At 40.8% G+C, this 25,945-nt stretch overlaps 1 protein-coding gene across 1 annotated transcript in view; it reads right to left on the bottom strand.

The window, feature by feature from the left end:
• The window catches only part of LAMC1 (laminin, gamma 1 (formerly LAMB2)), a 132,706-nt gene that overhangs the window by 6,544 nt on the left and 100,217 nt on the right, over window positions 1-25,945 (bottom strand). Inside the window, exons 12-28 of the mRNA XM_011995332.1 lie at window positions 23,335-23,556; window positions 23,028-23,216; window positions 20,407-20,652; window positions 19,733-19,886; window positions 19,026-19,168; window positions 17,889-18,067; window positions 16,656-16,812; window positions 14,860-15,065; window positions 14,025-14,104; window positions 12,890-13,027; window positions 11,852-11,996; window positions 10,589-10,738; window positions 10,239-10,353; window positions 8,494-8,693; window positions 7,265-7,423; window positions 4,615-4,714; window positions 112-2,594 (exon numbers count right to left, since the gene is read on the bottom strand). Coding sequence (XP_011850722.1) covers window positions 2,338-2,594; window positions 4,615-4,714; window positions 7,265-7,423; window positions 8,494-8,693; window positions 10,239-10,353; window positions 10,589-10,738; window positions 11,852-11,996; window positions 12,890-13,027; window positions 14,025-14,104; window positions 14,860-15,065; window positions 16,656-16,812; window positions 17,889-18,067; window positions 19,026-19,168; window positions 19,733-19,886; window positions 20,407-20,652; window positions 23,028-23,216; window positions 23,335-23,556 — 2,840 coding nt within the window. The 3' untranslated portion in view covers window positions 112-2,337. The remainder of the gene's footprint in view (window positions 1-111; window positions 2,595-4,614; window positions 4,715-7,264; window positions 7,424-8,493; window positions 8,694-10,238; window positions 10,354-10,588; window positions 10,739-11,851; window positions 11,997-12,889; window positions 13,028-14,024; window positions 14,105-14,859; window positions 15,066-16,655; window positions 16,813-17,888; window positions 18,068-19,025; window positions 19,169-19,732; window positions 19,887-20,406; window positions 20,653-23,027; window positions 23,217-23,334; window positions 23,557-25,945) is intronic.

The raw sequence follows: 25,945 nt of genomic DNA, 5'->3' as shown, positions 1-25,945 counted from the left end.
TGAACTTCACCCAAACTAGCTTGGCAGTCAATCTTCAGTCCTTTTCTGCAAACTTGACCAAATATATATGTTAGGATGTACCCACTTACTGACATGAACTAGCCAGGAAATGATGTGAAAACTTCGCAAGAGCATGCCACATCTCCTGCCGTTGTAAAAGAGGCCTGGGAGAAGCAGCAGAGTGAAAGCTCAGGAGTGTATCAGGTCAAAACACTTGTGGTAAACTCTGGTATATCCCACGCAGATGGAAACAGGAAGTGGGATCATCAAGAACTAAGTTACACCACCTCTCCCAGTCTACCCATCAGTAGCATTGTTCCTGATGCCCTAAAAGTGCTCAAAATGCACTCTCTTATAAAATTGACCCATCCAGCTCCAATAATTGCCAGAAAGGGCATTTCTCCCTCATTCCTGGCTAGTCCCACTATGGCGTCAAAGATCCTCTTCAGCAAACTTTCCTAATCCTACCATAGCTTGTCAACCTGGCATTCCTGCTCTGGAACATTGTAAAACCATCGTGCTGCAGGTTAGGATCATCAGGACTGCAATGGAAGAGGACCCAAGTTACCTCTTTACAGTGGCTGGGTGTGGAGGAAAGCAATGATGTTAATTTTAGAGAATGGAGATGCTGCAAACACAAGGCAGAGAGCAAAGTAGTGGGAACAAGTACAATCCAAAGAATTCTAGATGGAAGGGAAGGAGGTATTCAGATACACTGTGCCAGTGAAGAGGAAAAATTGAGCAAAGTGAACAGAGAGTGCCATTCTAGAAATAGGACCAAGTATATTTACATAAATTCCTTATTCTATAATCATGATAAACAAAACACAAAACATTCACACAAAAATATAAATTTGAAATAATTAATAGCACCAGTGTGTCAGATAATAGTTTCTTTCCCCCCACCCCGCCCCTGCTACGCAAAGTACAAAGTTGCATAGTGTTAAAGGCTATATATGAATCTCAAAGGCGGGTTGGTAGGAGGAAGGGGGTGTGTGGCAGGGAATTGTCACACTGTGGTCTTAAAACCACAGAGCTGAGGATCAAAAGTTGAGAAGCCCACTAGGAAACTCCACGTAAGGGTCTTCCCTCTACACTTAGAGGGAAGGTTTAGAGTGGATTTAAATCACAAAGTGCAGGAACTCAATAGCATTGGCAGCTGTGTGAAATACTGAGTGCAAGTATTTGCCACCAGGATTTGGCAAACAATGTTTTTGAGGGATTCTGGAAGATGGAAACATCAGAAGAAAACTGGAGCTAAGGGTCAAATGTCTCATCTCTCTCCAACAGAAGAACAAATGGACACACGGGATTCTGACAGTACAAGCTGCCATCTAAGTTTTATCCCTTTGCCAGAAAAGACTAGGACGAGGCGGCTTGTTTTTCTTCTGCTTTGTCAAGACCTTAGGGATTAACTGTTCTCTGCCAGATACTTAACACTAGTTCCAAGACTAACTAATAAAAAAGCTGTAAGAATTAGTTTGATTTTGAAAACAAAACTTTAGTGGTTATCATATCCCTATTTCTTCTGTGTAAGTTCCGTTTATAAGTATATTAAAAGATGTCTTTTGGTCTATTGGTGAGTGCAAGCTGCCCATCCAGATTTAAATTATCAGCTGCCCAAAGATCTGAAAAAAGTTCATCTTCCTAGTCAATTATTAATATACTAGAAAAATCTTCTTCAGCCATGTTCACCTGGAGACTTTTATAAATAATTGCATCCTGACCCATGGATGGCTCAGTGTCCTACACTCAAAATAGCTAAAAGCACTGATGGATGGCTACCGACATTCTAAATGACCAATACCTTTGGCACAGGATGTTTATTTCCTTTTGCTTAGAAGGAAGAGGGGCAGGAGATGCAGATGCATTTTCTTTATCCATGGACTGGATATACTGGCCATCACAATGCTACTGTTAGTAGCCAAACTTTTCCTTCATAGAAATGAGTACTGAGACTGAGGAGGTTCTGCTGGTATCGATGAGACAGGGGAGGGCTACTTGCTCTGCCCCAGCATACACGGGCTCACACGATGTGCTTATGCCACTGTACAGTAATGTAGGATGCCACGTCCTCACGCAAATCAGAAGGGAAAGTGTGGGTAAGGTAGCAACGTGAGTGGAAGAGAGATTTTATTAGATAAAACCCTTTGTTCCCGATTCAGGATGTTTAATTTGCTTCTCTTTAAACTTTGTGACTTTTCCTGGTTCAAAAGGACAGTGATGGACAGCAGCAGAGGAGTGGGGTCTGAAAAATGTAATCTTTGTGTTAAGGCACTCTGTGGCCTCACAACTGCTCCCCTGTCAGAGGGATGCTGCCTTCCAGCCCTAATGACGCTAGGGCTTTTCAATGGACGGGGTGTTGAAGCAGCCAGATGGTAAAGTCTTCCTGATGTCTTCCAGATTGCGAATGTCCTTCATGATCTCCTCGATATCTCGATTATAGTCCATGATGGCAGCCTCCTGCTTCTTGGCTTCATTCTCCAGGTCAGACACTTTCCTATCAAGATCGCTGACCTTCATTTCATCTTTGGCTTTGTTTAGGGTGCCTTCAATCTCATTTAGCTTATTCAGGTCCACTGTGTCAAGCTGCCCTGGAGGTCAGAAAGTACACAGAAGAGAACACACACCTTCAGGAAGAATGATCCCTTCACAAGTACCTCCACTAGTCTCTAGGCCCAGCAGCTGCCACTCTGCACAGGCAGCCCTGCAAATGTAACTTGCAGATTGTTGATGTCACACAATGGTATAGAATATGCAAACCAAGTACAAACGCTGACCTAACCCAGCAGGGATAGGTCTGAGCATATAATTAATATCAAGCTGGGTGTTTTTTTCTGAGACAATGTCTTTTGCAGAATGTTTCCTAAATGCACAGCTACCATGTTCTAGACCTTAAGCTTCACTTGTGGTTTTGAGGGTCATCTGATAACATTTAATACCTTTTCCAGGTGTATACATGTAAGCTATGTGTCATTTTAGTGCCAGCAAAGATATACAAATTTCTAAGACCCCTAATCCCTCAGCTCTTAGAGATTCCAGGGAAGATGGGTTAGTTTTAGAAGCTCACTTTCTGCTTTCAGGAGTTAGATACTATTAGGAGCCTTCCTATGGAAAATGGCCAGGAGTAAAACGCTGAAATAATTTCAGTCGGTCTTCACTTTAAGCTTAGCAAGAAAAAGAGGCTCTTTGGAAAGAAATGAAACGTTTCCATAACAAACAAAAGCAGACACAATGGACAGCATTTCATGCATACGTGATTAAAGTCTCACAAAACCATTTTACATCAGTGATTCTCAGATGTTAAATAATTTGCCCAAGTTTGCACAGCTTATAGGCAACAAAGCAAATATACTAACCCGAGTCAGACTAATGTTAAAAGTCTACCTGTTCCACAAAAAGCTTTCTCTTCTAGCTTACTTTCATTTTATATCCATCTGTTGGTACATAACTTATTCTTGACATTTGAGACCAATAAAAAATACCCCCGTAGCCCCCCACCAAAACAAAATGCACCAGGCTTTAAATGCTAGCAAATTAAAATATAATGCCTTGCTACAAAGAGTCCTGGCTGGAGTGCTGACACTTTATAACGGAGTCCGGTGACAAAAGTGCATCTGTCCCAAAATGAAGCCTGCTCCCTATCACCCTACCAAACGGGATTAAAAGAAGGTTTCTGTATGCATAGATTTCCTTGAAAAATCAAGGTTTTTCTCTCTTTTGGCATGAAAGCTTTCCCCTCATCAGACTGTCCTTACTTAGCAAATGAAGAGAATTCCAGGCAGTAAAGTCATGACCAGTTTTAAGTGTTCTTTTTCATTTTTTAAATTGAGACAGGGTTTCGCTCTGTTGTCCAGGGTGGAGCGCAACAGCTCACTATCACCTCAAACTCAAGTGACGCACCTGCTTCAGTCTCTTGAGTATCTAGGACTACAGGCGCATAGCACCACACCCAGCTAATTTTTAAAATATTTTGAAGAGACGAGGTGAGATCTCCACCACTATATTGCCTAGGCTGGTCTCAAACTCCTGGCCTCAAGCTATCCTCCTTCCATGGCTTCTTAAAGTACTGGGATTACCAGTGTGAGCCATCACACCCAGCCTGTGTTCTTTTATTCTACTATTGAAATTCTTTACTTTAAATCCCTTAAAGATACTGCCAGCAAGATGAGTTAAGAAAAATCACTCTTTAGTTATACAATGATACTGGACCATAAATACCACCCTAGCTGGCAATATATCTTCAAAATACAAAACGAAACTCATCAGACCACAATGTTCTATTTAGGGCAAGGTCCACAGAAGGCACCTAGTAAGTGCTTGTCACATTAACACGGCCTAAAGTCATGATTCAGGTCACACTGTAAAGCTGACAAATTGTCAGTATGGTAAAGAAGCAAGTAGCTCTTAAAGACCCTACTGTGCAAGACAAACACTGATTTTATAAGGCTTTCAAAAATAAGCAAGAGCAAAAGGAAATATTAATAATTAATGACTTAAAAGGGATTCATGTAAACCTGTATCATCTGCTTTTGAGTCAACTGTACTGTATCAGATCCCAAGAACAGTACAAAAGATTCAGAGACTGACAAAAATGACTCTATAGCTACGTACCCAGCTGTTCCAAGAGGTCATTAATAATGCTGAGGAGGCTAGTAACAGAGTTCTTGGCTTTTCTGGCATTGATCTCGGCTTCTTGAGCAGCCTGTGAAGCCTGTAAGGTAAAAATGAGGCAAAAAGTCCTGACTGTATGTTTTCATCTTCTTTAAATCTTTTTTCCCAATGACCCAACAAATTTAAATTTGCGGATTTTCTTCCCTTTTCTAACTTAGGAAATTGAAATCTCTCCCTGCCTTTTTTCTTTTTTTTCCCGGTGGGGCTGCTGCATATCTTCATATTGAGGATGTTATTATTTCTACTTCATCAAAGTTACGAGTAGGCAGTCAGGATGCCTACACTCACTAACTCACTATATTTGTATTTCAAAAATTATCTCCTTTTCTCACGTTCTCTCTCAATAATATATGGAGGTATATTCATAGTAAAACCTATTAAGCAGAAAGAAGTTATTTTTTAAGAATGATTACATAACTATGTTTCAGAACCAAAACATGTCCTTTGGGACACTCTTAGGGACTTATTAGAAATGTCCTATTCTTTGAAAATTTTCATAGTTAAGTAAAGCTCTTCTGTAAACTCCCCTTCCACATGCAATGACCCAGCCACAATACCCCTGACACACATACTCGTTTATTGGGGCAATATAATTTACATTTTAAAAACCAAACAAAGGTAAATACACTTGGGAAATTCCATGAAACCTGAACAAATAACTGTGCATGAGTCATAGGAAACAGCAATGGAAGAGGAAGTATCTAAGTATCAGAAAACAGATGTTCTCACAAATAAACCTAGTTGAGATTTAAGTGAGTGGCTTTGAGCCTCTTACCACATAATTGCTTTTCCTAGTTTTGGGTCAGGACAACGCAAACATTTTGGGATCAAAACAATGTGAAGATTTAAAAAAGAACAAGAAAACAAGACAAAAAAACATTCAAAAATAAATGATTAATCTCTGTCCAAATGGCAGCTGTCCTTATTGAGCATCCACAAACTTGTCTGCGAGTATAAAACGAGGGAGAAAGGACCCTGCCAGGGCCGGCCAAGAGCGATGTCCCTGCATTTAACCTGTGGTCTCCAGCCTCCTCTTTCAAAAGAATGAAGCTATACACCTTCATTCTTCTGGTTAAAAAATACATTACAGACTCAAATAATACTGGCCAAATGTTGGCCTTTCAGAGTTGACAGAAATACAAATGAGATAGTACATGTGAGGGTGGTTTGTTTCCTTAGAAGTTATTTACCAAAAATAATAAAAGATCTTCTTTCACCCTTTGACCTAAACCAAAATCCTTTTTTGAAGCGCCTAAAGAATACACTGTTTTCTTTTTTCAATGTTTTAAATCTAATGTTTCTATAACCATATTAAAAATGAAATCCATATATGCTCAACATATGTGAGAAATATCTATTTTTTTAACTTTATATTAATTTTTTTTTTTTGAGATGGAGTCTTCCTCTGTGGCCCAGGCTGGAGTGCAGTGGAGTGATCTTGGCTCATCACAACCTCCACCTCCCAAGTTCAAACGATTCTCCTGCCTCAGCCTCCTATGTAGCTGGGATTACAGGCGCCTACCACCATGCCCACCATGTTGGCCAGGCTGGTCTCGAACTCCTGACCACAGGAGATCTGCCCACCTCAGCCTCCCAAAGTGCTGGGATTACAGGAGTAAGCCACTGCACCCAGACACCTTTATGGGAATTTTTACTTGAGCCACACCATGACAGAGAAAATAAGGATAATCCAAACCAACACCCACCCCCACCCCCACCTACAAAAAGCATAATAAAATCAGGTGTTTGCACAGGGAGAGTTTCTTTCATCACTTCCCTAGAGTCTTCACTGAGATTAACAGGCTTTGTACTTCTTTTTTCCATCCCAAGGTGAAAATGACCCACACTGAGGGACTCTGTTTTTTGGCAGCAGTGAACAAAGGCCTCTTCCTTGCCACTGAAAGCGAGCAAGTAAACAAGTTCATGTATGTCATTACCATGATTGCTACACCCAACTGGAAAAAGAATATTCCTACTGTGACTCCATTAAAGTCGTTTCAAAGCAAAATATAGCATAGAACAGAAAAATGGACCTTAGTTCTTCCTTGGGCCATCCATTAACAAGTCAATTTTGTTATAAACGGTACCTTGCATACACATTACCACAAAAGGTGAAAAATTAAACTAGATGTAAGTTTCATATGTTTTGGTTGGGTGGTGGACAATGCCATCTTCAAAAATTTCTTATATACAAGAAACCTGTCTTTGTCTCTAAGGAGCAAGGTGCTGGGAGAACAAGAATAGGAGAAAAATTAACTTTTCGCTGCATTCCTTTTTTATTAACATTTATGAATTACCCATTGAAAAATATAAACACATACTTTTTAATGTCCTAAAACGTCAAACGTGTAAAACGATGTTTTACTTTTAACTGAGTAACTTTGGGATACGACAATTGTGCAACAAAAATACCTGGCAGAAGATCCAAATTCTTTGTCTTCTATGTAAGCTACTAACCCAATTCTTGACGAGACAACGTGATGAAAAACAGAAGTCAATATAAAAAAGATCCTTCTTAACAAGTGGGGGATCTTTATTATTAAACACTGTTCACTTTCTGCCAATGAACAAATATACCAAAACCTCTTACCATCCCTGCCATCATCATGTCCTGGTCAGCGTCATCTTGTTTTCGCTTTAGCTCTTTTTCTGCTTCCTGTAGTTGCTTCAACATATTGTTCACCTCATTATCCAGATCTGTAACTTCTGCAAAAGTTCTTTCAGCTTCTGCCTTGGTGCTGGTGGCATTCTAGGCACAAAAGCAAATTGCAATTTTTTTGAAAAAGCTTTCCTTTTTCTCAAGTATGCTCCCATTCCTTTTATAATTTGTAAAATGACTAAAAAATATAGTCCAGAAACAATAATATATTGATTTATACTATCTCATGACTTACATTATCAATTTGGGTTATAAATAATAGTAAAAAAAAAAATTACTACCCACATGATAACATTTTGTATTTTATCTAGCACTTTCACTTGTATCCTCTTCTTTAATCCTGGAAACTTCTTTTCTATTATTGCCATTTTTAGCTGGGGTCACACAGAGAGCAAATAATAAACATTTAATGGCATACACTTTCTACAACATCATATTGATTAGATGCTTTCACTGAGATAAAATTTAAATTCAAAGCTAGCTTGGTTTCTTCTTGGCAGTTCATCATAATGTACAAAAAGACCACAATCCTAAAATACGAGTATTTTATAAAAGCCAACTGTTCTAAGGAAACTAAGAGGTTTCTGAGATTCTTAGGTACCTAATTCTAAAATTGCTCCAATCTCTCTTTTAAACAAAACAGACTGACCTTGAAATAAGAGAAAGCCAGACTAAAAAACATTATTCTTTAAGATGAATCCTAGCAGTGGCAGGTATGGGAAGTCTCTCCTAGGAGTAGCTTACATATGGCGATATGCTTGAAAGGGGGACTTGAAAGTTGTATTGATAAGGCACACTACATAGTACTGTAGTGTATACAAATACCACCTGTCTGAGTCAAAGAAGAATGTTTATTTAGAAAAAGTCTGATTCTTTGTGGGAATGGTCTCTACAGACCTCTGAAGCCAGACCTCACACTGAGACACAGCAGAAATTTTAGAGTAAAGCACCCTTTTACTGATTCCCCTCCTCAATCAATGTGGATACCTACTCTCACACCTAGTCAAAAGAAAAAAAAAAAAAAAGACAAATATGGTTTAAGACAATTTTACTGAAGTTCAGGGAAAAAGTCTGCAAGGGCTCTGAGGGTCTGGAAAGAAACTGGAAGGTGACTAGAGAAAGGTATGGGCAGGGACTCTTGGAGAAGAGGAAACGCACACCTTTTGGACAGCGCTCGCGATCCTCTCCGCCTCATGGGCCTTGTTCTTGGCCTCTGTGGCGTCCGCCGCAGCGTTGCCCAGGGCCTGCTGGGCTTCCCTGGTCTTTTCATTGGCTTCAATGATGGTCTGGTTGATGGCAGGAATCTTCCTTAGTGCCTCCTCTGCGGCCGTCTTGTTATCGTTCACGCGCCTATCAAAATCTGAAACGAGTTCAAGGACACATTTGAGCTAAACTCCCAACAAGTAAAAAGGGGGCCTTTCAGGGAGTTCCAACTGAATTTTGTTTTTGAACAATGGAAGTCAGGGTAAAAAATGGAAGACAGCATGGGCTGAAGTTTTAGAAATTACACATCTCTACAGAAAAGGTCCTCCAGGTAGTGTTACAGAAATGTTCCCCGTTTCTGGAAATACAATTCTTACTTGAACAATGTGCTTTAAAATGCAGAGTGCTGAGCATCCCATTACCACTACCTCAACCATTATTAAAAGCGCTGGCAATTTATTTAGTGTTTACTGTGTGTCGGGTACTGAGTTAAGAGTTTTGTGTCTTTGACATAAAATAGGCTGTATGATTTTTATAAGAAAATTGAGGATTAAAGAAGTTAGATGACCTGTGGTGCAGGGTGCAAGGTTTTGAACCAAGACCCCCTGACACCAGAGCCCATACTTTGAAATACTATTTTTTTTTTTTTTTTTTGGAGAGACAAGGTTTCACTCTGTCACCCTGGCTGGAGTGCAGTGGCACAATCACTGCTTACTGCAGCCTTGACCTCCTGGGCTCAAGGGATCCTCCCACCTCAGCCTCCCAAGTAGCTAGGACTACGGGTGTGTATCAGCATGCCTGGCTAATTAAAAAAAAAAAAAATTGTAGAGATAGGGTCTCACTATATTCCCCAGTGAGAAATTGGTCTTGAACTCCTGGCCTCCAGGGATCCTCCCTCCCAAAGTGTTGGGATTACAGGCCACCGTGCCTGGCCCATACATTCAACTAGTATCCTGTAAAGCATCCTGTAAAGCTTCTCTATTTATAGAACCTATGACTATTTTATCAGACATGAATTCACAGTTGCTCAGTGAATTGGTCACATTTCTCTTCTGTCTGGGGTGAAGAAAAAAAAAACCAACAAAGCATCAGATGCCACTGGCAGAGAAAATGAAAGATAATCTCCATTTACCTATGTAAGTTCTCTTTTTTTATTTTTTTTGAGATGGAGTCTCACTCTGTCACCCAGGCTGGAGTGCAGTGGCTGGATCTCAGTTCACTGCAAGCTCTGCCTCCTGGGTTTACGCCATTCTCCTGTCTCAGCCTCCCGAGTAGCTGGGACTACAGGCACCCGCCACCTCGCCTGGCTAGTTTTTTTTGTATTTTTTTTGGTAGAGACGGGGTTTCACCGTGTTAGCCAGGATGGTCTCGATCTCCTGACCTCGTGATCCGCCCATCTCGGCCTCCCAAAGTGCTGGGATTACAGGCTTGAGCCACCGTGCCTGGCCTGTAAGTTCTCTAAATAGGCATCTTGATTATGTGAGTTTGCCTAATAAGAAAATATCTTTAAAAAAAAAAAAATCCATACTGAAGTATGCAGGGATAAAATGACATGAGTTCTGGGATTTCTCTTTGAAATGCTTTAGCATAAAAAAAGTAGGGAGCTGGGGATGAAGTAATAAATATGGTAAAAGTCGTAATTAAAAAAAAAAATCACTCTAGTGGTAGAAGCATTTGCCCCTGTTATCTCAGCCTTTTCTACCTTTCAGGTTGTTGAGAATGTCATTAGCTTCTTGTAAGGTATCACGTCCCTTCTTTGCAGCTTCTTCGGCGAGGGCCTTGGCAGCATCAGCTCGGGCTAGGAGTTGGTCTGCGGTCTGCAAACACATGGCAGATGAGAGGATGAACCCTCAAAGCAAATCCCTTCTGTCTCCTGGACAGACAAGGCTCTCCAGAGGTGCCACCCTGAGACTTGCCAGCATACAATATGTTAGGGTGCTCTCTCAGCACTATGGTCTGCTGTCTGCATCAGAGAGACAAGATCACCACAGACCCATTTGGACTGTTCAAATGTTGCCTCAAGAAATGAAGCGACCTGCAAATCAAACCAACCTGCTGTTCAGTCTTTCCTTTCTCCAGAAGGTTCTTGACTTCAAGTTCCTTCCCTCTCATGTCTTCTCTGAGGTCCTCATAATCTTTCAACTTCTGGTCAATCAGACGTTCCAGATTCTCAGCTTCCATCTTTATGTTATTTGCTTCATTCTGTGAAAATCAAGTAAGATCACTACACTTTGGATAAAACATTTAAACTAATGAAAAGGTAGGCTTAGGAAACCTGTAACTCCTAATACTCAATTGATATTTTTAAAAGAACTAAACAGATCAAGATTTTATGGGCTTTCTTTTTTTTAAATGAGATATATTTCAGACTCACTGAAATTCACAGCATCCACATACAGTTTGATGAGTTTTGACAAACGTATTTCTGCATAACCAACACCCCAATCAAGATACAGATTTCCATCACCCAAGAAGCTCCCTTTTCTCCCTTTCCACCTGATCTCTACTCTATCTTTCCAACACTGTGCCTGCCATTGTTCTGATTTTTATCATCATAGACTAATTCTGCCTCTTTTCTAATTCTAAATGTACAGAATCAGACAATCTGTACATGTCTGAAGAGACCTAAACCTTTATGATAAAAATCAAGTCAACACCTCAGATATAAGAAGTGAAACTTAGTAAATCTCAAGCTTAATGCAAAAAATACACCATTTATACAGAGCTTGGAGTGAGGATCCATGATTAGAGTACAGATATTAAATAAAATCCTACCAATTCCAAAATATTTTACCTGCCCCACAACGTCCTGCTACAGTCCTTTAATTAAACCTTTCTCTCTTATTTCTCTCTAGGTCTCTACTAAACAGAGACTGGGAGTAAATGTCTACATGTACTCTGTTTTAACCAATTCAAATGTATTATAATTTGGATTTGTACTAAAGACTTAGGAGTGATTGTTCATATCATTAAAGTAGTCTTTGCTATTTAATGTTTACAATCACAGGATTCTTTACCTTGACAAGTTTTTGTTTTTGTTTTTTTAAGAGATGGGGTCTCACTATGTTGACCAGGCTGGTCTTGAACTCCTGGCCTCAAGCGATCCTCTCACCCCACCTCAGCCTCCCAGGGTTGGCATTACAGGCGTGAGCCACCATATCTGGCTACCTTGGTAAGTTCTATTAGCGTATGTGAAATAGACTCAACTTTACCAGCGAGTCAGTGGGAGGACAGAGGGAGGTGCAGAGCAGTCGGCTCTCACATAGACTTGGGGGAAAGACAGGGTGGGGCTGTGCGTACAGGCTGCCCCCATACCTCCAGTGTCTCAGAGTCCAAAGGGCTCAGCTGAGCCACGCTGGCATAGATCTCCACAGCTTTGTCACCGGCCCTTTTGGCCTCCTCATGTACTCGGGCAGCTTGTTTTTCCAGATCCTGTGAGATGTTCTTCGCTTGTTCATACCTAAGACACAAATAATGTGATTTAATGACAACTTAGCTGCTTTTAGCATCTTAATGTTAACCAGATTAACATGATCATGTGATAATATGCCCAAAACCTCAAAGGAAATGCTACATTAAAATGCTTGCATTTTAATAACATTTTGCATATTTACATTTTTCATATCATTTCTATTTATAATGTATGGCTTGGCGGGTGCGGTGGCTCACACCTGTAATCCCAGCACTTTCAGAGGCCAAGGTGGGCGGATCACCTGAGGTCAGGAGTTTGAGACCAGCCTGGCCAACATGGTGAAACCCTGTCTCTACTAAAAATACAAAAATTAGCCCGGCATGGTGGCAGGTGCCTATAATTCCAGCTACCTCGGAGGCCGAGGCAGGAGAATCACTTGAACCCGCGAGGCAGAGGTTGCAGTGAGCCGAGATCACGCCACTGCACTCCAGCCTGGGGGACAAGGGCGAGACTTGGTCTCAAAAAATAAAAAATAAAAAAATAAAAAACAAAAGAAAAGAAAAAGAAAAATTTTTCTATAATGTATGGCTTACCATATATTTTCTTATTTCAGACACCCTTTAAAGATTTGTAGTTCAATTATGTTTCCTCTACTTACTCTATTATATTTTTTTCTCTTCTTCATTTGTGCAGAATTTTAAGTATCATGGCTCATCTTGTTACTATTCTCTGTAGTTATAACAGTAATTGAATTAAACCAAATCTCTGTGGCTCCACATGCCCTTCTCTACTTACTGTGCCATTTCAAAAGCATGATTAACAAAGGAAATCTTACTGCATGAATGCATGCCCTGAATCCACCAGCATTTAATTTTTCATTGAATTAGTGTTACTTACCAGAACATCTGAAGGGGTGTAAACCACTTTTAAATTATACTCACTTCCTATTAAGCTCTTCAATCTCAAATGCTGTTTGATTTTCTCCTGCCAATGTCCTCAAAAGCAGGTTGTATGCCTCAGTTGATGTATCATTGGCTGTCTTTGCCACTCGAACAATGTCATCAGCTTCCTGTTTATGACTATACAGATAAAACAAAAAATAAGCCATGAAACAACCATCTGATAGGGAAATAAGTAAAATTTAGGTAATGCTTACTTTATTATTATTATTATTATTTTTTGAAATGGAGTCTCGCTCTGTCACTCAGGCTGGAGTGCAGTGGCGCAATCTTGGCTTATTGCAACCTCCGCCTCCCAGTTCAAGCAATTCTCCTGCCTCAGCCTCTTGAGTAGCTGGTATTACATGCGTACGCCACCATGCCCAGCTAATGTGTCTTTAGTAGAAATGGGATTCGCCATGTTGGCCAGGCTGGTCTCGAACTCCTGACCTTAGGTGATTCACCTGCCTCGGCCTCCCAAAGTGCTGGGATTACAGGCATGAGCCACTGCGCCCAGACTACTTTATTATATGTACATATACTAACATGGGCAAGAATTCTACAAATATTGGAAAACCTCATTCATTTGGAATTTTGCGATCATTTCAGTGGGGCTGAATTTATGAATAGCCTTCTAAAACTGAGATGAGAATATTTTCCAAAAAATTATTGGTATAAATTTATAAGAGAAAATGTTTATAATTATAATTCTTCAGAAAAACTATTTTTAAATTTAATTGAGAGTAATGTATATATAAAACTGTGTATGCCAGCAAGACATCATTTATCTAATCAAACAAATCCCACGCCTAATCTTTATTAACAACAATCTGCTAGTTTCACTCAGTTACTACAGTCTTAAATAAGTTAAAAATCTAAAAATGTTATGGTTTTGAGATATATAAATATGAACTGTCTTCAAGCCACTGTATTCTAATATTCAAAGTGTGAATATTCTAATGTAAAACTAAAAGGAAGAAAAGAGTATACACAGCCGATAACATCTTAGAAAAGAGAGCAAACCTTGCAGAAGTGGGTTATGTGGAAAGCGTTTATGGGTTATGGAATAAGACAACACACACACACACCCCATAACGGAAGCCACAACTTAACCATTAAACAGAGGTCCAGAAGTTACCGTTCAGCAAGCTTTCGAGCCTCTTCCGCCAAAAGAGTCATGTTGTTTGGGTCCCCTGTAGATTCTGGCTGAGTGACTGACTGCACAGGAAATAAAGCACTTATTCTCAAAAGACTGAATTATTTCAATTTAATAAAGCAAGAATCAAAACTAAATTTTTGTTAGAGAGCAAAAAGAACGCCTCTTCCTTTTTTTTTTTTTTTTTTGAGATGGAGTTTTACTCTCGTTGCCGAGGCAGAAGTGCAATGGTACAATCTCAGTTGACCGCAACCTCTGCCTCCCGGGTTCAAGTGGTTCTCCTGCCTCAGCCTTCCAAGTAGCTGGGATTACAGGCATGTGCTACCATGACCAGCTAATTTTGTACTTTTAGTAGAGATGGGGTTTCTCCATGTTGGTCAAGCTGGTCTCGAACTCTCGACCTCAGGTGATCTACCCGCCTCGGCCTCCCAAAGTGCTGGGATTACAGGCGTGAGCCACCGCGCCTGGCCCCAAGAATGCCTCTTCTTATTTTCAGGGATCTTTATTTAATATCACCACCCTCGATTGCAGATTCTTTCTATTTTCAGTAAAGGATAAAGGAAAATTAAACTGCCTAGTACCATAGAAGGAACAAAGCTAGAGAAATAACCCAGATGTCCCTTGGTTTTTATCCAGTTTGTAGTAACTGTTTCATGCCAACTATGAGCAATGTGGCTTTCTTGCTCCATAATTAGGGACAAATAGAAAGATGCATGGAGTCAATTTAGTTGAAGAAGCACTCCACTGCCAGTAACAGACTTGCTACAAATCCCAAGGGCCTCCCCCATCCCCACCTCAGACGTTTGCAATCACTTACCACATTGGCAGCAGCGACTTTTGCTTTTTCAAGTTCTCTGGACGCGATTTCAATCAACCTCTCTGTGTTCTCTACATGGGCACGTGCTTGTTCAGCCAAGTTTCCAGTCTCTTCAATGGTATTCCGGATATTTTGTAAACGGCTAATTTGGCTGGACAGACTGTTATTCACTCTCTGTAGGCGATCCATCAAATTCTGGTCAACATCTAAAATGGTTTGCAGAAGAAAGTCTGTAAATTATCTGAAGAGGATCGTATCATCTCACATGAAATCTGAGGCCCTATGTATCTTTACTCTTCAAACATAGCAGCTTTCTGCCAGGTTTCTGCAAAGCCCCTGGCATAGCTGGACAGCCTTTACCATGCCCAGTAGGTCCTTCTCTGTATACTCATCACACTTCTCCAACCGTGTGCCCATCTGCCCACTTGACTATGAACTCTTTCTTACTCATCACTATATCGCTGGTCTTATGCAGTGGATGGCAAAGAGAAGACACCCAAGGAATGTTTGATGAAGGCAAGAATGACTGACTTTAATACCAGCACGTGCAATTTAGTCATAAATATACAACGTTGTTAAAAATGCTGCCAGCCCTAAAAGCCAAACATTTTTCAAAACCCAGAAAAAAACTAGGTTTAAAACATATGTTGAAGTATGACAAATTAAACTCATTTTGCATTTTAAACTAAATAGACTCTTCTGCCACCCCCATGCCCCAGCATATCAGTGTAATTTCTTTCAAACTGATCTCTGTTTTTGAATAGTTCTTAAAATTATTCTTTATTAATATGCTCATTCAACTTAAATCTCATACTCAGGTCCTACCAAATCAAAAGATAAAATATAACCCTGTTATTATTAAGACTTTCATGTATCATGAGGTTTTATTAATATATAAAAACCATTAAGTAAATTGACCAATTCATATTTCAGCATCATGCTCAGTGTTGGGGTCCAAATTTTCTAAGGAATGTAAAAAATAAAATAAAAAATAAAAAAAGATGAGAAGTCAAAGGTAAGACTAACAAAGATGAATACAGGTTTGGAAAAAACTAAACTGAAGCAGGGCTACCAAATGCATGTACAGAGGTGATATTCTATAAACTCTTGCCTAACTGTGTATGGTGGTCCTGCTTGGAGGGTTACTCAATTATTTGATAATGTAAAAATTTTTTGGCTGGGCACAGTGGCTCATGCCTGTAATCCCAGCACTTTGGGAGGCCGAGGTGGGCAAATCACGAGGTCAGGAGATCAAGACCATCCTGGCTAACACGGTGAACCGCCATCTCTACTCAAAATACAAAAAATTACCCAGGCACGGTGGGCATGTGCCTGTAGTCCCAGATACTTGGGAGGCTGAGGCAGGAGAACCACTTGAACCCAGGAGGCGGAGGTTGCAGTGAGCCAAGATCAGGCCACTGCACTCCAGCCTTGGTGACAGTCACTCTGGCTCAAAAAAAAAAAAAAAGCAGCTTATGAAAACACATGCCTTTCATGATTTTTAAAACTATTTTAAGACACCCTGTAATAGAACAGATTCAAACAATGCTTGAAATTTCAACATCAAATAGTTTTTTATCTGTTGGAAAATCACCCTAGTTACTATATCTTAAAGCAGTAAGTTTGTCAGGTTGTTTTTGAATTAGTGTTTAAAAAATGAAATAATTTATAATCTACAAGTAGTTTAAATATTGAGAAAGAATTTTATAAAACCATACTAATTAACCTTGCTTTAGGAGCCACATCTAAAGATTGGTCCACCTCACTGAAGTCACGCACTGTTCAATCATGCATACCTTTGACATCCTGGGCCTCACGAAGGAGGTCCATAACTTCCCTCTCTGCTTCCTTTAGTCTATCCTCGAAGGCTTGATCCGTCACCATCTCATCCCCAGTTCCAAGGTTTGCTATGAGACTCTCTAATTCCTGGAGCTTCACTCGATGATCAGCAACCTAAACACACGGAAGAAAGAAAAGGGAAAGGTAGGACACACAAGTATTCCTGAAGAACTCAATCACACTTCCTGCAGGAATCATGGGCACTCCATGAATATGTAGTTCTATCCACTCCATGGATGTCTACTTCTGAAGAGAAGACATGGCTAGTTTTTCTTTATTTTTCTAGCTTCAAAAGAAAACCTTCAGAGTCATTCCTTTGACTTTAAAGACTGCATGCTGATGATTCTTCAGCTCTGACCTCTCCCTTGAGTGTCAGATTACCTTCGTGACATCTCCACTCAGCTCTCTGATAGGTATCTCAAACTTAACATCCAAAATTATACCTCTTACCTCTATTCTCCCTGATGAATTCTCCACCTCAGTAAATAAGGCCTCCAGCTACCTTAAGCAAAAAACTCAAGACACATCCTTATTCTTCTCTTTCCCTATCCTGTCCCCAAACACGCATATTTATCCAATCCAATTGAGGCTTCCCATTAAGCCCCATTCCTAACCATCATTGTTCACACAGCAGTCAAAAGCGCTCCTCTTAAAATATAATCTGGATTTCCTAGATTTTAAGAGTTTCTTCAATGCATTCTTATTGGATTTGGGATCAAATCTAAACTCCTTACTATGGTCATCATGGTCCCATATAATCTGTCCCTACCAACCTCTCCAGTCTTATCACAGACCACACTCTCCGCACTCAGCAGGCTCCAGCCACTCTCCAGCTCCCAGGCCTCTGAATACCAGGTTCCTTCTGCCTGGAACAAACCTACCATTACTTTTCACTTGGCTCATTCCTTCGTATCCATAAGATCTCACCTTAGATGAATTCTGTAGACAGGCCTTATATAAAGTAGCTTCCCCCAGTTATTCTCCTTTTGTATTCTTCCTGGCACTTATCTCAGTGTTTGTTTTGTTTATTTATTTATTTTTTATTATTTGCCTCCCAACTGGAACATAAGTCTTTAAGAATAGGGACCACATCTATCTTTTTCATCACTTTTTCTATAAAGATTAGTGCACAGTAAGTTTCCACTCAATGTCTGCTGGAAGAATAAATGAATGCACTATTGACAGCTTACCTTATCCTTTACCAAACGGTAACAAGCTGGACATTCCTGGCAGCCAGGCCAAGACCGATTGTAGAAATAGTTTTCTTCACACTGGTCACAGCGATTTCCCACAAAGCCTTCTCTGCATTCACAGCGACCATCGTCTTTGCACTGAAGTGAAAGAGACCCCTCAGGATGACAGTCACAGGCTGCAGAATAAGGAGAAAATAATACATAATTAGCAAAAGAAGAAAGAGTATATCTCTTAATTCAGGCTGGCAACAATAAGCTGACTGTACTATTGTTATAATTTTCTGAAAAACAGGACTATTTATGAGATATTAAATGGCTAAGTCTGTTTAGCAGAGAAAACGGACAGTTTTTAAAGTCAAAATGAGCTTTAAAGGAAAACGTGCAACCTTTGGGACACACTTCAGGTTACTTAGTAATTAGAGAAGTTATGAAAGTCTCAGTGCTCTTTTCATGCACTTCAAGAATTCATCTCTACCTTCAATTCTCCACTGTTTAATATTTCTCTAAGGAACTAGAAAACCCCAATGCTAATGCTTCTTTTGCATTATCTTATAGTTTGTTTATTCACTGTGTTCTCTGAACTGAGTCAATTACTTATGCTACATTCCACAGGAGAAATGAAGGAATTCAGAAAGCAAAAGCCAATCTGTTCTGAGGCCCAATTCCAGGCAAGTGTTTATGCCAAAGAGAAGCAGATGTTTATACGTAATCACACCAAAAGGGCCCCAAGGGTGGGAAGCAACTACAGCCAGTAAGTCAACAAACACATTGTGAACAGAATCCTCCACTATTTCATTATCTGCACTAAGAATGCAATCAATAAAGAAGTTTCGTTAACCACAGTGGGAAAGCTCAGTAATCAAGGGAAGACTTCTTTGGAAAAAATAAAAGATTGGAAAAAGGAAGAATCAGAAATGTTATAAAAGAAAACATACAAAGAAACCAGAGAAGGCTCTGATCTGCAGAGTTTTAGAAATGGATAATATTCATCAAATAAAGCATCTACGATGACTTAGGTACAGCCCTGACTATGAGCCAAGTGGCTAGACGGAGGGTGTCAAAGTCTTTTCTGGCCTTAAGACACTAACTGGAATTAGGGGAGACTTAGAGTTGTATGCCACCAACACCCCTTACGTTTGCAGCCTTCAGGTCCAAACCCAAAGTGGTTGACTTCACAGCGCTCACAGTGCTGGCCGGTGATGCCAGGCTGGCACTCACACTGGCCGGTGCGGATGTCACACTGCCCATTGGTGGAGCCCAAGGCATGGCAGTCACACCTGAAAATGAACACAGGACATTTCTCAGGCAAAACAAAAAAGACTTTAAGCAAAACCTTTTTTTTTTTTTTTTAAGTATAGCACTGATCTTGTATCAGAAAACTGAATGGTAAGCGTTACTAAGATGGAATGTTAAGGGTTATTAAGCCCCTAAGGTTCAAGTCATTTTCATGAGTGGTATTCAGAACTTCTTTTCCTAACTTAACTGTTACCAGTGTTCTCCAACCTGGGACTGTATGGACACTAAGTAACAACTCTGAAAACAGAAGTTCCCAGGCTGCAACCCTGGAGAGTCTGATTCTAAGTGCCTCAGAAAGGACCTGGCAATTTGTACTTTTAAAAGGTTGTTCAGGTGATTCTGGCACAGCTGGGGCCACTGTGCTTCACTCCTTTCTTTCAATAGCTTTATTACAATTCTCCAGCATTGCCCCTGAAGGATGCCTTGCCTACATTAGGCACTCCAGGAATTTCTGAACAGTCAACTATTAAACGTAACTTATAAAAATTCATTTTTTATAACAGAAAAAGCAAAGATTACTTCCACCAAAGGCACCTATGTCTCACCTCTCACAGCCCTGCCCACTCTGCAGGTTGTAGTATCCAGGGTCGCAAGCACCGCAGTCCCGGCCAGTCACATGAGGCAAACATTCACATTGCCCCGTCACGGGGTTACAGTTGCTCTGCTGCTTCACTGTCCCATACGGATTGCAACTGCAGGCTAAGGCAGGAAGACAGAGACGGCAAAAGACACAAATCACCTGAGAGAAATACTGAAATATAAACAATCCAAAGAGATTCTTTAGACTTGTGTTGCCAGGTTGGTAGCTGCTGGTCACATGTGGCTACTGAGCACTTTAAATGTGGCTGGCTGGTCTGAATTGGGATGTGCTATAAATGTGAGATACGCAATGGATTTTCAAGGTTTAGCATGAGAAAGAATATATATTTCATTAATAATTTTTGTTGATTACAATAAGAAATAATATGTTAGATATATTAAATAAAATATATTAGTATTCATTTCGCCTGTTTCTTTTTACGGGACCACAGGTGTCAGACGCCATGACTGTCCTTTTTATACTTTTTTAATGTGGTGACTAGAAAATTCTAAATGACAAAAGCACTTCACAATGTACTTCTATTGGACTAAACAACTATACGTATTTTAAGAGACACATAAGAATTCTCACAATAAAGGGACATTTAACTGTGACAGAATCTGGTTAAAGGCTGATTACCTTTGCATTTGTCTGCTGGATTGGGAGCCAGGGGATTTCCAAAAAATCCGTCTTTGCACCGGTCACAATAGAAGCCAGCAGTATTATAGATGCACTTCAGGCATTCTCCTGTCAAGCGATTGCAATTTCCAACTGCGTTGGGATCAATGTTGTCATTGCACTGGCACAGGCGGCAAAGTCTCACAGGGCCGTTTCTACCTAGGGGGTCTCCAAAGTAGCCATCATCACAGAGCTCACATCTCTTACCTGGGGATGAGACAATCTGATGTTATGAGAAAGAAAAGCCTTAGACGTTTTTGGTGCTAGATTACCACTGGCTACAGGTAGTCCAGAGTAATCATCACATGAGAGAAGACATGGTGCAACAAAGGGCAAAGGACCTGGGCTGCAGCCCTGGCATGGGGCCAGATCACCAGAGTGACCTTGAGCACATCTCTATTTCCTCACTAGAAAGGAAGCACCTGGTCTGCCTACTTCACTTCAACTGTTGTGACAATCAACCCAAATCATCTATTAAAAGTGCTCTGTAAATGAGTTAAGCCCAAGGTTTATAAACCTCTCCAGTCTCAAAGGATAGTACATTCGTATATGTTGTTTTGGCAGATGATATTAAAAGAGGTGAAGTGCCACTCTTGACACCATAGGTTTCCCACACAACAGGGTGAGCAGAACCATTCTCTTAAAATGCAACAGGCATGTGCTAATCCTTGTTCATCAGTATCAATTGGTACAAAATCAGGGTATGTTAGAAGAGAACTTAGAAATCATCAGTTGCTGCCTGCTTGTGTTAAATACTATAGCTCAAGGAAGAGACAGGATAAGTACTTCGCCTGCAACCAAAGAACTGACAGGTAGAGAAGGAGAGCTAGCATCCAGGGCTCTTTCCACTGTCCTAAATTCACCACTCCTCATCCTTCCTTTTCCACTTACCTACCATGATTAGTTCAAGTTGGGCTCATGATATCTTTGTAATCAGTAGGGCCTGAATTAGCCTAAAATTTCTGGTGAATCCGAGGTTTATTAATTCATTCAACAAGTATTTTCTGAGCTCTACTACATAACAGCCAGCACTGTTCTAGGTCATTAGGATGATGTGAACAAGGTGGATAAGGCCTCTGCTCTCATGAAGCTTATGCAGCGGTTGGTGAAGACCAATACATAGACACACAGATAAACAAGATTACTTCAGATAGGGATACGCATAAAAAATTTAAACAAAATAGAGCAACATGATGGGGTGAAGGTGAGGGCTACTTTATACTGGTGGGTAGGGAAACATTCTGTAAGAAGATGACGTTGGGATAGCAATGGAAAGACAGAGAAGAGACCAGCCAGGATATTATCCAAGGGAAGAAAGTTTCAGACAAAACAAGATAAGCCATGGAAGCAGTTCAAACCCATGTAGGAGCATGGAGGTCAGAGTAAGTAAGGGATTTGGTTTTAGTGTATTAAGAAGCTACTGGAGGGTTTAAAAGTGGTGTAATGTGAGGTACATTTTTAAAGGACCATTTTGGCTTCCATGTGGAGACTGGATCCACTGTAGGGGAGCAGGTGAAGCAGGGAGAACAATTAGGCAATCCCAGGTGAGAGATAATAGGTTTGAACCAGGGTAGTGACAGTGGAAGTGGTGAAAAGTGGTCAGATCTGAGATAAAATCAGTAAGATTTGCTGACTGTTTCTAGGACTTGAAAGGAATATGAATCAAGTATAAGCCCTGAGGTTTCAGCTTGAGCAACTAGGCTAATGGCAGCATATTTACTAAGATGAACAAGATTGGAGGAGAAACAAAGGGTTGAAGAAAAGGGAGGAAATCAAATATTTAACTTGGATTTGTTTACATTTGAATTCCTTAGGCTATGTGAATCAAGATCACAGCAGAAAATGGCTGATACAATCAAATCAGCACGGAGTGTAGGGAAACTGCGAGGAGAGTGTAGCACTTGAGACAGGCTCCATACCCTGGGCCTCAGGTGGTAGGTGGAACAGCTAGCAGAACCTAAAGGTGAAAAGAGCTGTTTGGACAAGGTCTGCCAGGAGCTGAGAACTTTGATTTGAGGTCATCAATCCAGAGAACCCCATAGAGAAGGAGCCATGGGATAAATACTCTGTCCTCACCCTCTTCCTTCCCTGTGAGCTCCCGTATGTGCTTCCTGCTGTCTGAATGCAGATGGAGCCTGGCATTTGATGCAGTGCATGCAGTTCTCAATCAGGGTGGAGAAAGGTGAACAGGGATGTGGAAAGGCAAGTGGAAGGCTTCTAGCCCACCACCCAAGTGGAAATGGCAAGTAGGTAGCTCAAGAGAGGTGTCAGGGCTGGAAATACAAACTTAAGCTATCATATAGAAAGGCTTTTGAAGCCTAAAGACGAGATTTGATCACCTAAAGGGGAGATGGTAGATCAAGGTGACATGAAAGCCCTTGGTTGAGAGACGGAGACAATGAGGGGATACCCAAAAGAGAGATGGAAGGAAACAAGGAGAGTGAGCCTCAGTTTCCTATTAGGAAAACCATAACCACTGAAACTGAACCAAACACAAAGATCCAAAACAACCCCGAAGCCCCTTTCCCCGAGGTCTTTTTACAGAATGGAACACTGAAAGCAGATAGAGCAAGCAGACTTACCAGTGGTGCCAGTAGGACAGTTGGTGCACACCACCTCTTTTGTCTTGGGGACAACAGCACAACTTGAGCCTCCGGGACACGGACAGGGCTGGCAATCAGAGGAGGTTCCCGCAGTTGAATCTCCATAGTACCCTTCACTGCACTTCTCACAGTGCGGGCCAGCCGTATTGTCTCTGCAGTTACAAACACCTATTCGGAGGGCAGGTGTGAGAAAACAGGCAAGTGTACAAGTATATAAGACAATGAGCACTTTCTACCCAACTGCTAAAGAGAAGTTAGGTCTAAGAGCTGCCAAAGATCATCTCACCTGTCTCAGGATCACAGCTCTCGCTGTGTCCATTGCAGGTGCAAAGCACACATGGACTGTATGGTCCGAGACTAGGAGTTTCTCTTCTGTAACCTGAAAGGCACATCTCACAAAACTGCCCTCCATATCCCACAGGACAGGTGCAGGACTCCACCCAAGTTGCAGGGACTCCAGGCCCAGGACGAGCACTTGCCAGGGTGACATCATCCAAATATCCAGCACCTGTGTATGGTGAGGAGAAGAAAATCACCAAACTGGCTTGTTTTCCACACCTTGTGTAACCTCAGTAACACTAAAAAGTAACTAGACCCCAACTTCCAGAGAAAATCAGCCATTAGCTTAACTGGGCTCTGATACACTAAACAAGATATCCACGTCTATCCCCTGGAGAAGAGAATTAGAAAACAGCATTTAGAAAAATCATGTGGTACTGATACTGGAGTAGTGGTATAGCAAACTTTTATTTTATTTATTAATTTGTTCATTTATTTATTTATTTATTGAGATGGAGTCTCACTCCGTCTCCCAGGCTGGAGTGCAGTGGTGTGATCTTGGCTACTGCAACCTCCGTCTCCTGGGTTCAAGCAATTCTCCTGTCTCAGCCTCTTGAGTAGCTGGGATTACAGGCACGTGCCACCATGCCCGGCTAATTTTTTTTTTTTTTTTTTTAAGTAGAGATGGGGTTTCACCATGTTGGCCAGGCTGGTCTCGAACTCCTGACATTAGGTTATCAGCCTACTTCGGCCTCCCAAAGTGCTGGGATTACAGGCGTGAGCCACTATGCCCAGCCCAAACTTTTACATTTTTTAAAACACACACACATACCCTTAGATTTGCTGAATTTTATAGTCCCCACCTAAGTGAAAAATGAAAAGTATTAGACAATCATTTGAAGTGAGAAAAGATATGAGCAAGAGTGTGGGGGAAAAAAGAGTTTACATCTATAGCCATTAAGCAGTGTTTTCATTCTTTTGCTACAAAAGCAGGTACTAACTACAGAATTCAAGGATAAGACAGACGGGAAAGCACCTGTCAACAGGTAATACTCAGGTTATATAATTTCTGTCCTCTGTAAAACAGCCAAAAAACCCCCAAAAAACAAAAAACAAAAACTCTCAAGTAAAGTTCTAATACTCAGGGCTACTTCTTACAAGTATACAATTACTCCAAAGCCCAATGCTTTTCCATTTCTATAAGAAACCAGAGGAAACCTTATATTGCATTAGACCAATGGTTCATCCAATCCAGTGGTGCCCCTGATACAAGCACCAGCAGGAACATTTTATCAGAGAGGTAGAGGCCTCAGTAACATCATCATATTTCCCTGTAATCTCCATTCTACTCTAGGGTTTTGCAGTCTTACGCTTAAAGCGTATTTTTCATGTTATGAAATAGCACTTGCTGTTTATAAAATTCATTTGAAAATTGACCACCTAAGGCTGAAGGACACCTCCATTACTACCCTAAATGTACTACTTTAGTATGTTTACAGGTTTCTCTTGCCTAGTTAGGTCATGAGATATGACTTTATGGTTTACTGTGCTTCCAATTCTAAACATTGTTAAATCTCCCCATTCTAAAAATACTCTTTCATCGATCTTGTCCCTACTCTCAAATTATAGCCCATGTCTTTTCCTCATAGCCAAACTTCTTAACAGAACATTCTGTATTTTACTTCCTCAACTTCAAATTACTTTTTAAAGCACTGTGATCTTTCAGTTTCATACCCTCCCCCCACTGATTGATTGATTGATTGATTGAGATAGATCCACTCTGTAAACTCAGGCTGGTATGCAATGACATGATCACAGCTCACTGAGGGCTCAACCTTTTGGGCTCACGCATCCCCCTGCCCTCAGCCTCTGAAGTAGCTGGGACCACAGGTGTGTGCCACCACGCCCAGCTAAGTTTTTTGATTTATAGAGACAGAATCTTGCTATGTTGCCCAGGCTGGTCTTGAACACCTAGCCTCAAGCAATCTTCCTGCCTCAGCCTCCCAAAGTGCTGGAATGACAGGCGTGAGCCACCACACCTGGACAGTTTTAACACTTCCTAAAAACAAAAACTCAGCAATGATTAAGGGATCACCCAATCCAAAACCCAATGATGCTAGCTTCCTAAACTTGTTAATTGTTTCTCTTTCTTAAAATTCTTTTTCTCCCTTGGGTCTTATTTATTTATTTTATTTTTTCGAGACAGGGTCACACTCCATTGGCCAGGCTACAGTGCAGTGGCACAATTACTGCTCACTGCAGCCTTGACCTCCTGAGCGCACGTGATCCTCTCACCTCAGCCTCCTGAGAAGCTGGTACTACAGGCGTGCACCACCATACTCTGCTAATTTTTTGTACTTTTTAGTAGAGATGGGGTTTTGCCATGTTGCCCCTGGGTCTTAGAGCATGGACCTTAACTGTTTCCAGGATTCCATCCTTCTTTCCCATCTATATTTTCTGTCATATTTCCAAGTTTAAAAATTATTGCCCATATGTTGACAACCTTCTAAATCTGGATCTCTAGTCCTAATCTCTAAGCCCCAGATTCATATTTCTAACTACTTATAAGCCATTTTTATCTGGATATTCACGCAGGCTTCTCAAAAATCAACACATCT

This window comes from Mandrillus leucophaeus, unplaced genomic scaffold (assembly GCF_000951045.1).
Source record: "Mandrillus leucophaeus isolate KB7577 unplaced genomic scaffold, Mleu.le_1.0 Scaffold484, whole genome shotgun sequence".
Taxonomy (NCBI): Eukaryota; Metazoa; Chordata; class Mammalia; order Primates; family Cercopithecidae; genus Mandrillus; species Mandrillus leucophaeus.
Note: the sequence above shows the minus strand (reverse complement) of the source record. Positions and strands in the feature narration are given on the sequence as shown.